Below are 15,858 nucleotides of genomic sequence, written 5' to 3'. Positions count from 1 at the left end.
AAGTACCAGTTAGTCCTCTCAGCACCAAAGATACTTGATGACTTTTTGCAACATTTGGTATCTATTTTGTTGATGTTGTCTTTGTAGGGCACTGATTTGGAGTAAACAAACAATCAAAACACAAAACTATAGTGCTGAATTCAAATGTCCAGACTTAACCACACTTGCCGACTAGCACACTTTGCGGGCAGGTTCCCAGGGAGTCTGCAAGTGCTGAGGGCCATCCAAATCCACAATTCATCCAGTCCACAAGGGGCCTGAAGCAGACTTTCTGCAGACTTCTAGAGAGCTCGCCTGGGATGCACACTTCACCAGACTTGATTCATTTATATAACCACACAATTTATTGCAATATAGTCGAGATGTTGGGGAGGTTTTCAGTTGCTGTCTTAAAAAACACAACAAACTTATTATAAATGTGTAAACCAATTACTGTATTAAAATGTTACTTGAACCATGTAGGCCAGAAATAACATCCAGCCACACTATGATATAGAAATATGTAGAAGTATAGGCTGTAGAGGTTATCAAAACGCAATTTATTATTGCAGCCTACCCTATAGAAGCTGTGCAGCGTAATGCCAAAGAAAATTTGACCAAAAAAAATAGCACAAGAAGGTCTTCCAATGTAAATAATACCCAATTTATTTAGTCATAATCTGGTCCTTATTTAGTACAGTAACATTTCCGTATTTGAATGTGCGTAGCCAACATTCATTCATTCATCTTCTAACCGCTTCATCCTCTTGAGGGTTGCGGGGGGGCTGGAGCCTATCCCAGCTGACATCGGGCGAGAGGCAGGGTACACCCTGGACAGGTCGCCAGACTATCGCAGGGCTGACACATAGAGACAAACAACCATTCACGCTACGGACAATTTAGAGTTATCAATTAACCTAGTCCCCAATCTGCATGTCTTTGGACTGTGGGAGGAAGCCGGAGTGCCCGGAGAGAACCCACGCTGACACGGGGAGAACATGCAAACTCCGCACAGACGGGCTCCCACGCTCGGGATCGAACCGGCAACCCTCTTGCTGTGAGGCGAGAGTGCTAACCACCACACCACCGTGCTGCTCCGCGTAGCCAACATGTTGATGTATAAATATCAATTTGTTCACTCACATTAAAGACTATACATGTGATTTATATCTCGGTGTATGCAGGTACAAATGAGCTGACACTATTCATTAAAACTGTTCCTCAACAAAAGCGCAGTGTACATTACTGTATTTGTTGCTTAAATGTTTACACAGCAACAAGTGAAACTGACTTAAGGCCTGTCTGTCAGCAGCTTAGAGTCTATGTCCTTGCAAACTTAACGTGATGACAGTGAACACGTCACAGCACATACGACTGAAGGCTGCAGGGACTCAATCCACAAGTCCAGAGGGTGGGCATTTGGATTCAGCCTGTAGCAACAGTGATTCAACCTGCTGGACAGGAAGTGATGTGAAGGAAGAGAGTTCTGTTTTTTTTGTAGAGAAATAACTTGGTGACTAGGAATAGAAACATATATGTGACATGGCTATATCGTCAAAGGCACATGTCACCTGTAATAGTGAGCAAAATCGAACAGCAAAGACATCCTGACTTTTAGTTTCTAGTGTAGGTCAATCTTGTTCCCATAATGCAAGTCAGTAACATCTTTCAGTAGACCCTTTCCCTTGCTCTTTAAATGCCTTTTTCTTTTAAATCCCCAGTTTGTAACGCAAGATTTCCATTAAACATTTTGCCTTGTACTACAATCCATTGAAAGTTGGAAGTCGATAATTCTAAGCTGGTATAACTAAATGTGTACTAGTGCATGTGCTCAGGGAAAACATGGACGCATGTGAGTGTAATAGTGTGAATCATAGCCAATAATATAAAGTTGTGTGCATTTGTTTCACTTTGAACAGAGACACTGATCCGCATGCTTGCAAAGACTTCTATGCAGAACAAATCAGTTGGAAGTGGAGATGGCAGCAACAACACAGCATGTTTACAACACACACATACTACATAAAGTAAAAATGAACGAAAAGGTCATTCTGCTGTGGCACCATGTTGCTTTGACTTCAGGTGTGTTTATGTTGGTAAACTCGAGCTAGTTGAACCTCCCTGAGTGTCTAACTTAGAATTCTGACGCTATTGCACTTTTCTGTGTCAGAGGAAGTCTCTCTTTTTTTGTGAGTTTTGAGTACAGTGGATTGTAGCATTAAACCCAAGTCAGGATAACTCTGTTGACATCATCATGGTTATTATTCCAAACTCCTTGTGCCAAGGAAACTGAACCTCATGTGTTAAATAGATGGAGTGCTCCTTTAAGGAACAACTGCTTACCACCAGAGATAGACCAAAAAATATAATGTATGAAGATACATTTTACTTTTAGCAAATATTTTCTATGGTACCATTGCAGGGTAAATATACACCAATAAGACAAAACATTAAAACCACTGACAGGTGATGTGAACAACATTGATCTTCTTGTTACAATGCAATGTTCTGTTGGGAAACTTTGGGTTCTGACATTAACGTGGTTGCTATCAGACACGCTCCACCCACCTAAACACCAGTGCAGACCAGAAACCCCCCCCCCCCCCCCCGCCATGGCAGTGGCACTCCCCAGTAGCATTGGGCCCCCCAGCAGGACAATGCACCATGCCACACCACAAAAAATGCTCAGGAGTGGCTCAAGGAGCATGACAGGGACCTCAAGACATTGACCTCCAAAGTTCCAGAATCCCAGTCTGATGTGTGGGACGTGCTGTTACCCCACCTCACAACCCACAGGACCCAAAAGATCTGAAGCCAACGTCTTGGTGCCAGACACTATAGGACATCCCTCAGAGGTCCTGTGTCCATGTCTCGACAGGTCAGAGCCATGACCGGTCTAAGGAGGACCCACCATGGATCTGGGGTACCTCTGGGGTACCAGCACGTCCATCAAGTGTTTGATCAGATTGGGATCTGGTGTATTTGGAGGTCAGATCAACACCTTGAGCTCTTTGTCCCATTCCTCGGGTCATTCCTGAGCAGTTTTTGTGGTGTGGCATAGTGCATTGTCCTGCTGGGCAGCCACTGCCATCGACAAATGCCATTGCTATAAGGGGTTTACTTGGTCTGCAATGGTGTTCGGGTGGTCAGGTAGCATTTACATGAATGCCAGGACCCAAGACTTCCCAATGGAATATTGCACTGTAACAAGATGATCAGTTATTCACTTCACCCACTAGTGGTTTTAATATTTTGGCTGATCGGTGTATACACATGGGCCACAGCCTCCAATTTTTTCTCTCCTGCTCTTCTGTTTGCTTATTTTATGTATTTTATATTATGTATTAGCATTTCCATCCTTGGATCGAGCCACAAAGTGAAGACAAGGCTCCGAAGCTGCTGAGCAAAATCTCACCTCACTCTGTCATGTGCTTTTCTATTCTCGCTCAATTTTCACCTGCACGGCGTCACCTCCGTCAGCGCAGCGAGAACTGTACTGTATTTATAGTAACAGCTGTGTAACTGACGTGTTTTGGCATGTTGGGAGGAAAACTAAAATGTCATGTCAACTAACCGAGCTGCTTGTCAGTGAGCCGGGAGGAAGGTGTGTCTCTGCTGTCAAATACCAACTCAAGCAAAGTAGTGACTTTTTCATCTTGTAGATCCGAGAAATTTGCCATGACATGTAGATTTTGTCACATTTAATATGAGTTAAATAATACAATCAGTAAGCTTTCAGGCCAGGGTTTAGTTTTGTCTTGTGGTAGAGGTGACTGTAGGAGTAATGCATTTGTTACCTATGATTAGTGGGGTGGACTACAGGCTATGAATATCCAGAGCACAAGAGAAAAGTAGTCAGACTCCAAAAACATAGAATTGGTGGCCTAAAAATCTGCATTAGACACTAAGAACTAAAAACAAAGCTGCATTTCTGTCTGTGCTGCTCTACTTTATGGATTAAGCGTGTGACACTGCTGCCCTCTGTTGGAAACATGTGGCCATTTTTAACACAGGATCTTGCTCACTTTGTCCAGAGTCCGAGTGTGTCACTTGTACCATATGGCTCCCATCCTCACTCCCATCCAGGCATATATTTTTTAGTATTCCTACTTATAGCAAGAAATGGGCTAAATGCCAGCGGCAACATTTGATTTTTTCCTCTTTTTCTCATCCAGTTCAGTCAGTCTATATCTGCACTCATTATTTCACACTGGCCACTTGACTCATGGTATCTCATGCATTAATAATGTCCTTTACTCAGTGAATAATGTAGTCTGCACAGCAGGACAGAGAACACGGAGAGAGGAGATGAGCCTCAGACAGCTCACCTTGGTAATCATCACAGTGAGGCGGCCGGAAAAAGAAAGAGACGCGATGTCATTACTTAAGAGAAAGAAAACCAGTTAGCTCATCAAAAGTAGTTCATCCACACTCCCTCACTTCCTCTCTTTCTTTTGTTCCCTCGCTTTCTTTTTTGTTATCAAGCACATATCGGGATGCTTCTAGAAACTTAACTACTTTCTCCTTGACTAGCCAAGGTGACTGGGCGTCCCCAGCCGAGCAGATCCGACAGCTCCGCGGTTCCACTCCACATGGAAAGCTTTTTAAGCTGCCGCTGGTGAAGTCAGCAGGCAGAGGCAGAACTATCCATGCGGGAAATCATTTTGATTATTTTATTTTTTTTCCCATCATTTGCAAATGCAGCATAATACTGTGCTGCTCTGTTCATCACCAGGCAGTGTGATCCAATCATTCCCCACCGAGCTCTGCCAGCAGGATGCAGGTGGACACACCAGGCAGGCAGACACTAACTGGACTAAGAGCTACCATTAAGCCTATTTTGTCTCATGTCACTGTCATAGAGATGTGTGGTGTTATAATTAGTTTAGCAGTGTCCAGCAGTGAACAGATACTACAGGCACAATTACTTCAGTAGAATTGCATTAGAAAACAAATGTACATACGCGTCTGTGCTGAGGGTGTTTGTCAAACGATTCCGCATATCAAGTAATTCCACCAAGCATGCACAGTTAATGAAAATGCTAATTGGTAGTTGATGTCTGTTAATTCCCCGAAGCCAGCACCCAGTCCCACAGATAAACAGCATTAATGAAATTTTAATTGCAAAAGTTGCTACAAATGTAGCTCGTGGCAGCCGTAACAATAAGTCGAACTGTTTCGATGCCGTCTGTGTCATCGCCGCAGACTTAATAATGAAGTAGAATTGTCACGGCCGTGCTTTATGTTGTCACAAAGTTCCCTCAGTGAGTTTTTATTTGCATAATTTCTTAACAACTCACTGTGTTGACAGAGAAGTATGTGTGTGTGTGTGTGTGTGTGTGTGTGTGCGTGCTGCAGAAGAGATGAAGGACCTAGGCTGCTTTTATCAGCCATTATTTTCTCTCTGTCTGTTGAACAAGAGTGTGTGTGATTGCAGCATGATTTTAAATACACGCACCTGCGCGCAGAGGGTCTCGAGGGAACCCTCTCAGCTGCAAGACTGAATTGAGTTGAAGTGAGATTCTTGCTGAAAGCGGTATACATGCACACAAACACACAAATGATGACAGCCCCAGAACTAAAGTCATCTGGTGAGGTACGCTGTGTCTTTGTTCCTGGTGAGAAATTGGTCCATTTCTAAGAAATCTGGTTGAGTTCTATTTTGGTCGATATGCTGCAGTGACATTAAAAGCTGTTGTGATTTATGACCTCAGCATTTGGTACTTTGTGTGTTTTAGTGTGTAGGTTTAAGAGAGAGAGAGAGAGAGAGAGAGAGAGAGAGAGAGTGTCCAAATATAGCAAAGAGGTCAGGCAAGAGTTAGTGTACTGTATTGCTGATAGGGCAGAGATGTAACTTTGTATGTTCTGCCACTTTTTATAAGGGAAATACACTCTGAGAAATGAAGGTACTAACTAGAACCATAGAGGGTTCTTAAGCTTGTCCCTACATGTTTTGGCTCCATGTAGAACCATTCCTAAATCTTTCATGTACAGAATAATGGTAAAAAGAGCTTCACTTTTATAGCCTATTTCTAGTATTCTGACCACTCATAACACTTTAACACTACATGTCACATTCACCCATTCAAACACACATTCACACAATGGTGGCTGAGGCTTCCATACAAGGTGCCACCTGCTACTCTGCGTTAACACACTCACACTCCAATGGAACAGCCATCAAGAACAATTTGCCCAAGGATATTTTGACAATAGAGAAGGTGGACATTGAACCACTGCTCTTCCACTTGTTGGATGACCTGCTGTACTTCCTGAGCCACAGCTGCCCCATAGGGTTCTACCTAGAACCCAGCACAAAGGGTTGCACCTAGAACCAACTGTGAAAGGTTTCATGCAGATCCACCTATGAGAGGTTCCACAGAGAACCGTTCAATGGTGTGATGATTTCACCCACAACCCTATCTTGTCTCTTTTCCACCAACATGGTACGGGTTCTGTTCAGGTTTGCGTACCTTATTTTGTACCGCTCAGAGTATTTCAACCTAACATAAACTGGTTCAGAACCCAAAAAGTTGGTTCCTATCTGGAATTAAAAAAATAGCAGGATTTACCTTAAGTGCAAAACCTGATGACATCAGTGGTCATGTCATATTCTACAGACAGGAAAGGAAAGAGAAATAGTCTTAGTTGGTCCATGCTTCAAAAGCTTGCAGATCAGAAGCTTGCAGGTAATCACTGTGATCCACCATCTTGCTACTGGTGTTTACTCTCACTGTGCATTATGCAATGCCCTTCATTGATGGCGCATTCTTGATTACAATGGTTCCTGCTAGAAAGCACTAAGATTCCAAGAATCTTGAACATAACCTGTTCAAGTACAGAGCTAATGTGGTGGAAAGGCAATGTCTGAGGGTTCTATCCAGAACCTGTCCACCTCCTAAGGGGGCTAACAAGAACCAAACTTTGGGGTTTAACCAAGAACTATTTCATATACCAAGGGTTTCAAATAGAACCCAACCAAGGGGGCTTTAAAATAGTAATTGAATATATTCCCCATTGATCTTTCCCCCACTACTCAGTTGGAGCCAAGGGAACGTCTTGCAGCAGCCTTGGGCTTCATAAGGCTTCTTAAGTGCTGGGGCTGATGTGGTCCAGAGCAACCCACACTAGTCATGGTTCACATTACATTTTTAGATTTCATGAAATCACTACTACTACGGCCAAGGTTTGCAACCATAACTTGTTTCCAGATTAGAACCAATTACAAAACAGTTTTGACTGTGTGGTTTTGTATGGCATGAATCGATGGTAAAGATATAAACTATGGCAGAGCACAATGAAGTGAATTCCGATTGAGGGGAATTCAGATACATCTACATTAAAAAATACCATTTGAAACAATCACCCTTACTGTCATTGCAATAGTACAATGATATTTGGTGGCTGTCTTTGCCGGTGCAAAAGAGCAAAATAGAGAGCATGACTACAAATTAAGATAAATAAAATCTAACCATTTAAAGGAAGTAACAAAACATTACACATATGCCCACACGCTATATTGCACTTTCCACTTATGGGTGAAACTGTCATATTGCACAAGGGATTACAGTGTATTTCAAGTGTTAATATTGAGTGCAGTAATGGCTCTGGGATAAAAACTGATTTTCATTCTATTTGTCGATGATTTAATGGCCCTGAAACGCCTTCCAGAAAGCAGCAGATCAAACTGTTGCCTTTGGGTAAATATTTGAATATTTGAGAGTGATGATATTTTAACACCCATGCTTTCAACAATGCTTGAAGAACTCTTTCTTCGAAAAAGGGTTCTATGGATAAAAAGAGTTTTTAATAGGACCCATAGTCTTACAAAGAACCCTTGAACCCTTTCTTCAGAAAAAGGCTTCTTCAGAAGCAAATGGTTCTGGGTAGAAATTCAGCCCTTCAGGAAGAATCCTTATGCAACCCTTATTTCTAAGAGTGTATTGTCCCTTTCAGGGGGGATTATATAGCTATTAATTAGATTTTTTTATTAAATGTTTTGTGATGAACTGGCAGTTTCTTCTAGTACTGGGTTCTGTGGGTTTTGGCTCTTTGACTTTGACACTGTGGTGCTGAGGCAGCATATTTCTGACTGTTGTGTAATCAAAAACTGCTCAACTTTACATCCATAAATCCTGTGCGATGGCCAACATTCATGCATGAATAACTTAATGAGTTTCTGTGAACAGAGAGCAGTGCCATACAAAGAGTACTACTAATGATACAGCCTTGTATACATATCAAAACACATTTTTCCCCCGAACACCTGTTCATTTCTAACCCCGACAAGAAACAGCAGTGTGATTCTGTTGGCCTGCAGCCATACAATTAACTTGTGACTCTGCTGTGTGAGTTTTCTCCCTTTTTTCCTTTTTTTTCCCAGCTGTCATTGTGATTGATAGTCATTTTGTTCTTACTCTTCCAGAGGAGATTTTCCAGTCCCATATTGCCCATTGGTGGTCTCCAGATGGTGCCAGGTTAGCGTACGCCACCATCAATGACACCCTGGTGCCCAGGATGGAGCTGCCCATGTTTACAGGCACACCGTACCCAATGGGAAAAGAGTACCACTACCCTAAGGTGCACTGTTTAATCCTTAACACTTTGGAATAGATATGTTGTTTAGATTTTAGATGTTATGTCATATAAATCATCTCCTCTTTCCTCGCCCTGTTCAGGCTGGTGAGGAGAACCCAGTTATCACTCTGTATGTTGTGAACCTTAATGGTCCGCCTCACACCATCGAGATGAGGAGACCTGATGATCCCAGGATGGGGTAAGGCATGCAGACTGTCAACCAATCAATCTCACCACTCAGTCAGATAATGCACATTTTACACCTCCTGCATTTGCTCCAGAAATTTCCATAATTCATATTCATATAGTCTCTCATGTGTGTAATCTCTCTGCATGTATTAATTTCTGATGCTATGTCTTTTAATCTAATTTGAATCAGTATATCGTGTGGTTGTGTATATCCTGCAGATTCTGTAAATTGTATTTCTCCAGTGATATATTTTTACTTAATGTGGTTCCGTGTTTAGTTCCATTACGTTTAATGCCCTCATTTGCTCTGTTTGTATTCATACCCAATATTTTATTCCTTCATTGCAGTGGCCCATTATATTCTGCTCTAATATCTCAATTTTTCTGCATGAGATGATTAATGTTTCATCCATTTTCTTTAAATTCTATCATAATATACAATTAGTAAATGGAAATATTTTGGCACTTTCTGTCTTATTTTCCAACTTTTTTGTCTCAGTGATTGGTCATTTACCCTCCAACGATGCTGACACCAAGACCTCTCAGTGTACACAAAGTTAATTGCCATTTTATAATTTCTCTGTTTGGCAGTGAATACTATGTGACTATGGTGAAATGGGCCACCACTACCAAACTGGCTATCAACTGGCTGAACAGAGCCCAGAACATCTCTATACTCACACTGTGTGAGGCTACAACAGGGGTCTGCACAAAGGTCTGTGTCCTTTGTGTGTGTATTATGTGTGCTGGATGTATCAAAGAAAGTCTGTGTTCATACACCAACTGAAATCTGTCAACCTGTTTGTTACAGAAACATGAGGATGAAAGTGAAGGATGGCTGCACAGACAGGTGAGAGCATAGAGGTGTTGATTAACGCTGCAGTTGTAACTTATATAAAATTAACTGTTTGTCATTTTTGCCGAAACTGTCTCTGTATGCACACAGTAGTACATCAGACTCCTCTGCCGCCACGTAGTGCTTCTGATTTTGATTTGCAAAAATTTACCCCAGCTGAACGAAAGTAACAAGCTGGAGGGCAGTGCCTGGTTTTTGCTTGACTGTTTACAACAAAGCAGCTGGGTCACCAACGTTCTAAAGTCCCTTACCCACTGCACAAAAAACCTGTTAACCCCCACTAATCCCAGGTCAAATGACTCTGCAGTAGTCATGGTTACTTATCAGCACCGTCTCTGATAGGCAGTGATGGAAACATAAGGTGAGTGTGCTAATTTTAGCCCTTTCACTGGCGAAATGCAATGATGCACCACCACAAGACACCATTAAGCAGTGCTCAAACATCGATCCAGAATAATCTACAACACGATTTGAAAGACAGATTGAATAAGAAAGAGAAAAGACGTAACCACTGTAACATGTTCACTGGTGTCCATGCTGCTTTCTACTGTTTACTAACTTTGTTCCAGCCTGTCTGTGACGTTGAACGTCACACCAAAAAAACAACAAAGAAAACACGCACACACACACACACACACACACACACACACAACAGGTCAAGTGTAACAGACTTATGGGGACATACCAAGAAAACGCGGGATTGAGTCAGTTACGACATCCTAAGTGCTTCTACACTGTTTGACTTGTGAGGACATGAGCACTGTCCTCACAAGTCACTGATGTCCTCATAAGGTCGGTGCGAATACCAGTGAAATGTCCTCATATAGGTCGTACAGACACACACACTCTGAAAAGCGATGAGGCCCGAGTCTATGTTCTGCTGTTGAAATTAACATTTAAAACATGAGTTGTCTGACTGAAATGCCATTAGAAGCCTAAGAGGAGGCAGAGGAGCATGATTCTTTTCATAGACTGTATGTGTCATGTACCACTGTGTGAATGTAGTGTCAGTTTCAGCAAATATGACAAAACGGTATTTTATATAAACTTAAAAAACAAACCAACTTTATTATATTTAACTCTAAATTTGTGGGATTGAGTTTAGGTTGTGTTTTAATTTGCACATTGGAAAAGATTATATTTAAAATGAAGACAGTGAGAAACATTGTTATACTGATTATAGCCTGGTATGGCACAGCAAGTAGATTCCACTCCTAAATTTTACACTGACTTTTGTATGTTGTCTCTGGGGGCATTTTTGTAAAATTATTGCATTTACTAGGGCTGTACTCAACCAAAGTCAAAGAAAATCTTGGTTGACTGAAATTCTACTTAATCTTAGTTAATCGTTATCTCTAGATGAACTAAATCGGCCACAGTGCACTCTGCCTGGTAGTGTTGTGTGTCCACTTAAGTCTTTTTTTGTTGTCACAGAGCTTGGCCAAGGCCAGTTAACACTCTGTTCAGGCCAGTGGAATGCCTTGAGTGAAAACTAAATGTAATGTCCAATGTAACAGTTAATATTACCTGAAAATAAAGTGCGCACTGTAACACTTTTCCACCTGAACTGCATGCTCAAATCCATCTCACCACTAAACACTGAACGGGGCTGATGAGAAAAATCTGACAGACTGGACACTACAGAGGGTAACTCTGGGGTAACTGATGTCATACACAACACAATGTTACTAACATTAAATATCTCTGTAAGGCTGCATGTGAGAGAGAGAGAGGGACTCAACTATTTTTAGTCCAGTAGCTAACATTAGCCATCGTGTCAGTAAGGGCTCCGGTGTGATCATATCCCTTGCAAAGGCTTTTCAATCCAGCCTTAAACTGAGGTGATTTTTGGAGACTTAGTCAGATAAATCTTCTGTGATTATTTATCTGTTTTTCCAATTAAAAATGAGAGTTTAAAAATTTTTAACTTTGAGTAAAGTGCTGCACTCACCAGCTGTCCAGTCACAGTGGAAAAGAGGTGGGACAAATACCATAAAGACCAATCGTAACATTGGACAAATACAAGTGCTGAACAACAACAGTTGCAGCTTCCGGCTGGGAAAAAAATGCTGTGGTGGACACACCGCCTTATAAAGTAACCCCAGTGATCGTCCAACCAATGAGAATTGTTAGACGAGAGTATATCTACCAACAAATCAAGCAACTGACCAAAAGTTTACAGCCCTAGCATTTACCAGTCATACTCGATAATTTGTTAGTGGTGCCTTTTGTCAAAGTAAAAGATTTGAATGATCCTTTCTCTGTCTTCAGAATGAGAAACCTCTGTTTTCCAAAGATGGGCTGAAGCTGTTCTTCACCCGCGCCATTCCTCAAGGAGGCAGGGGCAAGTTCTTCCACATCTCCATGTCCATCTCCCAGGTCAGAGAACATCTATGTGTACAGTATATTCATTATTCTGTGTTTTTCCTTGTAAGCAATCCATATAGCAGACTTTAATATTATTCAGAAGTGTATTATATAAGCTTTACGACAATTGTCGAAAATTTTCAATCAATCTGTAGCTAAATTGTGTTTTTTGTAACACAAACTCAATGTAGCTTATTAGCCTGTGTTGTTTCATAAACATTAAGTCAATAAAATCAGCACCTTTGTTGTCTTAATATGTCACCATGTAATAAGGCTATCACATTCTTTACTTTCTGTGTATCTCCAAAGCCCAACACCAGCACAGACACACTGCAGTCCATCACGTCTGGAGACTGGGATGTCACCCAAGTCCTGGCCTATAATGAGGACAGCCAATTGATGTAAGCACCCATAAACCACCATTAACACCGACCTAGTTTTTACCAACAGCAGTGTATTACAACTCTGTAGCGGGTTTATGTGCAGTAGATACAGATTGTTTAATTATAAGTAAACAACAGTAATGTGGATGCAGCACTGGCTCATTTATTGGATACTTGGTTGTTCTGTTAGAGATGTGGCCTGCAGGAGCATCAAAAATGTCTACACTCCATAACATTAGCTAAACACGGTCTTTAAAACTTTTTTTTTTTTAATTTTAAATCATGTCATAAATTGGCAAGTCCCGCCCTATTGTGCTGTGATTGCTAGAGTGCAAATGTTTGGAGAGCAGGGGCATAAAATCCCAGAAATAAAATGACAGAGTCCACAGCTCAGCATCTAGGGGTATGTGGACACTGGAGAAAAGCCCACAGAGGGCCCTCAGCTGTGTGCACAGACAACCACCAGCATCCGTCTGGTTCTCTGGCGGAGGAGCAGAGCACAGCCTGGGTCAGTCGAGAAGCTGCTTAGGGGCTATGGGATAAAGCTAGTCAGCTGAGAGCCAAGCCAGGGCCAGCAGAGTGCGCTGGAGCACCAGAGAGAGGGCGGGAGGTCTGCAGAGTCCCTGCCCACGGCCGAGTGCCCACTGTCGGCTTCCAACACACTCTTGGGGCTCTGGCTCTCCTGTCACCCGCTATGACTGCCTCTCTAGCCCCAACCAAGCCTCCAGATTTTTACGAACAAAACACAAACGAAGAGTTTATAACATTTTATGTGTTGTGATAAACAACTCGTGATAATAGCAGAAAAAGCTGTGGCTGTGGTCAGGATCAACACTCTTGCATTGCCTCACAAGAGCATGGACATTTGGCCAATCCTAGTGCTTGAATTTGTCAAGAGAAGCGGTAAAATCTGTGATAATGCTTCCCTGCCTTTGAATGTTTCAGCACAATGCACAGAGACAGATGGATTCTTGATTCCATTGTTAGTTTAGACGTGCCGTGCCACACTAGGCTGCCCCGGAGATGGACCTTCGCAGGAGTAGGTCCAAAAGCTGGGCACCCACCCTCAAGCGGGTAGCAGTGACATCTCGTCGACCACAGCCAACTCCCCCTTCCACATGCAGAGTCTCTCTGTAGCCTCTTTTATGCTACCTCTTAAAAGCAGGAATTTCATGACATGCTGCCTCACTATTCTGTAAAAAAAGTACAATCACGAAACGGGGGGACAGGGTTGTCTCACCTTTAAGCCGGCATCAGAAGTTGTAACAGCGCTGGTACACCTCCTATGTAAAAGTGACAGCTGGCAGGACAGTATAATGGATGGCATGTGTGTTATGTTCTACACATCATGTGTGCGACCCACTGCGGGAGATTCAAAAAGTAGCTGATAGCAGTTAGCAGCTAACTCAAAGGACAAAAATGGCCAAAAATGTCCACAAATTGGGAAAACAATGAGATGCAGGAGCTCTCTACCCTACAAGCAGAGACTGAGATCAGCCGCCATATGACAGGAACGATAAATGATTGTTATTGACATGTTATGCCATAGTTATTGTTTATAAGTATGTGATACATCACACTAGAGGCCAGCGTTGTTGTTTTACACGTCACGCCCAGCATGCTTCTTTTGTATCCGGGACGCAGGCATGTTGTCTCAAATCACACACTGGAGCAACATGACGGAAGGGACTTCACAGTGGCCCTATAGCGCCATCTCTGTGTGGAAAGGGCTAGTGTCTCTCTGCCTTTGTTACAGCACCATGGACAGAGACAGGAAAACTGAGACATTCCCATGCAGGGTCTCTCTGTGCCTCCCTGCCTTTGAATGCCTCAGTGTCATGGTCTGAGCACCGTGAAGCAGATTGTTTGCTGCCGTCCAACAAAGAAATGACTTTGTTTATTGTCATGATGTGTACTGATTATGGTCTGTGACTAGTTTATAGCACTGATGCTACATTTTGAGAAAGCAAATATACTTACTGCCTGTTGTGGTGGGCTCGTGCATTTCCACACAATAGACCGCTCGAAATGTGCTCGGTGTGAAAACGCCCTGCATCTCTGTTGCACCCATGAGGATTGTGACTCATCCCTATCACTCCTAGATAATTTCACACCCACAATCCAGGCTACAAGGCAACTGTGATCTGACTAACATAAGCTCATATGTACACACCTGCATTCACACACTCACACAAACATATATAGAAACAGTTACTCATTGTTCTCAGTGCTGAAGTGACTTAAAAAACTCTCACTCACCCAAAAACCTCTTCCCCGAGGGGATCAGATTTGGCCTACTTCTCTTTTAAAAGGATTCATCCACCTTTTTCCCCCCATCATTCATTTATGAAACATCTATTCTTGTGAGTAGTTTGGGCACTGCTGTGTGTTCCAGGTGCTTTTCTAACTCCCCAAGCTGAGTGATGAACACAGCTCTGCTAAACGCATGTAAAAACACTGTACAGTAGCTAAATTCAAATCTGCTGCCATGACATTCTTTTTTTGGTCTTATATTAATGTAGATACTTCCTGAGTACTGAGGACGGTCCAAAGCGAAGACATTTGTACAGGTAACAGCTGGTCTCTGTTTTCTGTATCAGCCGTTGTTGTTTTGGAAGTGGATTACATTTTGCTTATTTGGTTTTTTAAAAAAAAAAAGTGAAATGTCCTCTTCTTTGTCTTTGTAGCGCGGACACCTTTGGTTCGTTCAACCGTCGCTGTCTGTCGTGCTCCTTGGCCAACAGCTGTGATTACATCAGCGGCTCCTTTAGCCACAACATGAGTTATTTCCTGCTCAACTGCCAAGGTAGCTAACACAGTAGCTTTGACTCATGTCCTTCACCTTTTAAACTTAACACTGTCCATCTTTCTGTCTTCCCTCCTTATCTCTCTGTCCCCCTCATCCACTTAATGTTGACACATCAGGCTGTTTTGATAATAACATAAAGTGCATTTGCATTTACTTAAAGGAGCTGTATGTGACATTCAGAGCATTAGTATAGCAGCAGATAACTATTTGCTGTGTAAAGATGTAGTGGAAGAATGGTGTCCTGAGAAGAGAATGAAGCCATGCTCCCTCTGTGTGCTTCTCTGTTCTTTGTTGTGGTTGACGGTCCTTCCCTGCATGCATGTTAGTGCATGTGAGCTCCTGTGTGTGTGTGTGTGTGTGTGTGTCACTGGCTAGCTAATTGCTGCTGCTCTGCACTGTGCTTAAACAGCTGATAACGCCACCCCCCTATGTTAACAATGATAGCTCTGTCAGCACTGTTGCAGTTGTTAGCACTGCTCATACTGTTAGCACCGTTAGCTGCTAGGGGCTGCCTCACCTACCTCTATGTTGAGAGCCGTGTGCAGACAATCCCTTACCAAACCCTCAATCATAGATATGTTCTGAATGTCGCATACATGACATGATTTGTCCAAAAATCTGTCCTAACTTTGGTTAAAAGGTGTCTTGAATGGGTCTTAAAAAGCATTAAATTTAACTGTCTGATGTCTGTAGATGCC

The 15,858-nt window shown here is 42.4% G+C and overlaps 1 protein-coding gene across 7 annotated transcripts in view; it reads left to right on the top strand.

Annotated features, from left to right (window-relative positions):
- LOC125882060 (dipeptidyl aminopeptidase-like protein 6) overlaps positions 1 to 15,858 on the top strand; it is a 341,554-nt gene that overhangs the window by 313,452 nt on the left and 12,244 nt on the right. For all 7 annotated transcript variants that reach the window (XM_049565694.1, XM_049565693.1, XM_049565695.1 and 4 more), the window contains 8 exons: positions 8,405 to 8,559; positions 8,658 to 8,755; positions 9,337 to 9,460; positions 9,557 to 9,595; positions 11,873 to 11,980; positions 12,278 to 12,369; positions 14,874 to 14,921; positions 15,039 to 15,157. In XM_049565694.1, the coding sequence (XP_049421651.1) occupies positions 8,405 to 8,559; positions 8,658 to 8,755; positions 9,337 to 9,460; positions 9,557 to 9,595; positions 11,873 to 11,980; positions 12,278 to 12,369; positions 14,874 to 14,921; positions 15,039 to 15,157 (783 nt within the window). The remainder of the gene's footprint in view (positions 1 to 8,404; positions 8,560 to 8,657; positions 8,756 to 9,336; positions 9,461 to 9,556; positions 9,596 to 11,872; positions 11,981 to 12,277; positions 12,370 to 14,873; positions 14,922 to 15,038; positions 15,158 to 15,858) is intronic.

Source organism: Epinephelus fuscoguttatus, linkage group LG21 (genome assembly GCF_011397635.1).
Source record: "Epinephelus fuscoguttatus linkage group LG21, E.fuscoguttatus.final_Chr_v1".
NCBI classification, from domain to species: Eukaryota; Metazoa; Chordata; class Actinopteri; order Perciformes; family Serranidae; genus Epinephelus; species Epinephelus fuscoguttatus.
Note: the sequence above shows the minus strand (reverse complement) of the source record. Positions and strands in the feature narration are given on the sequence as shown.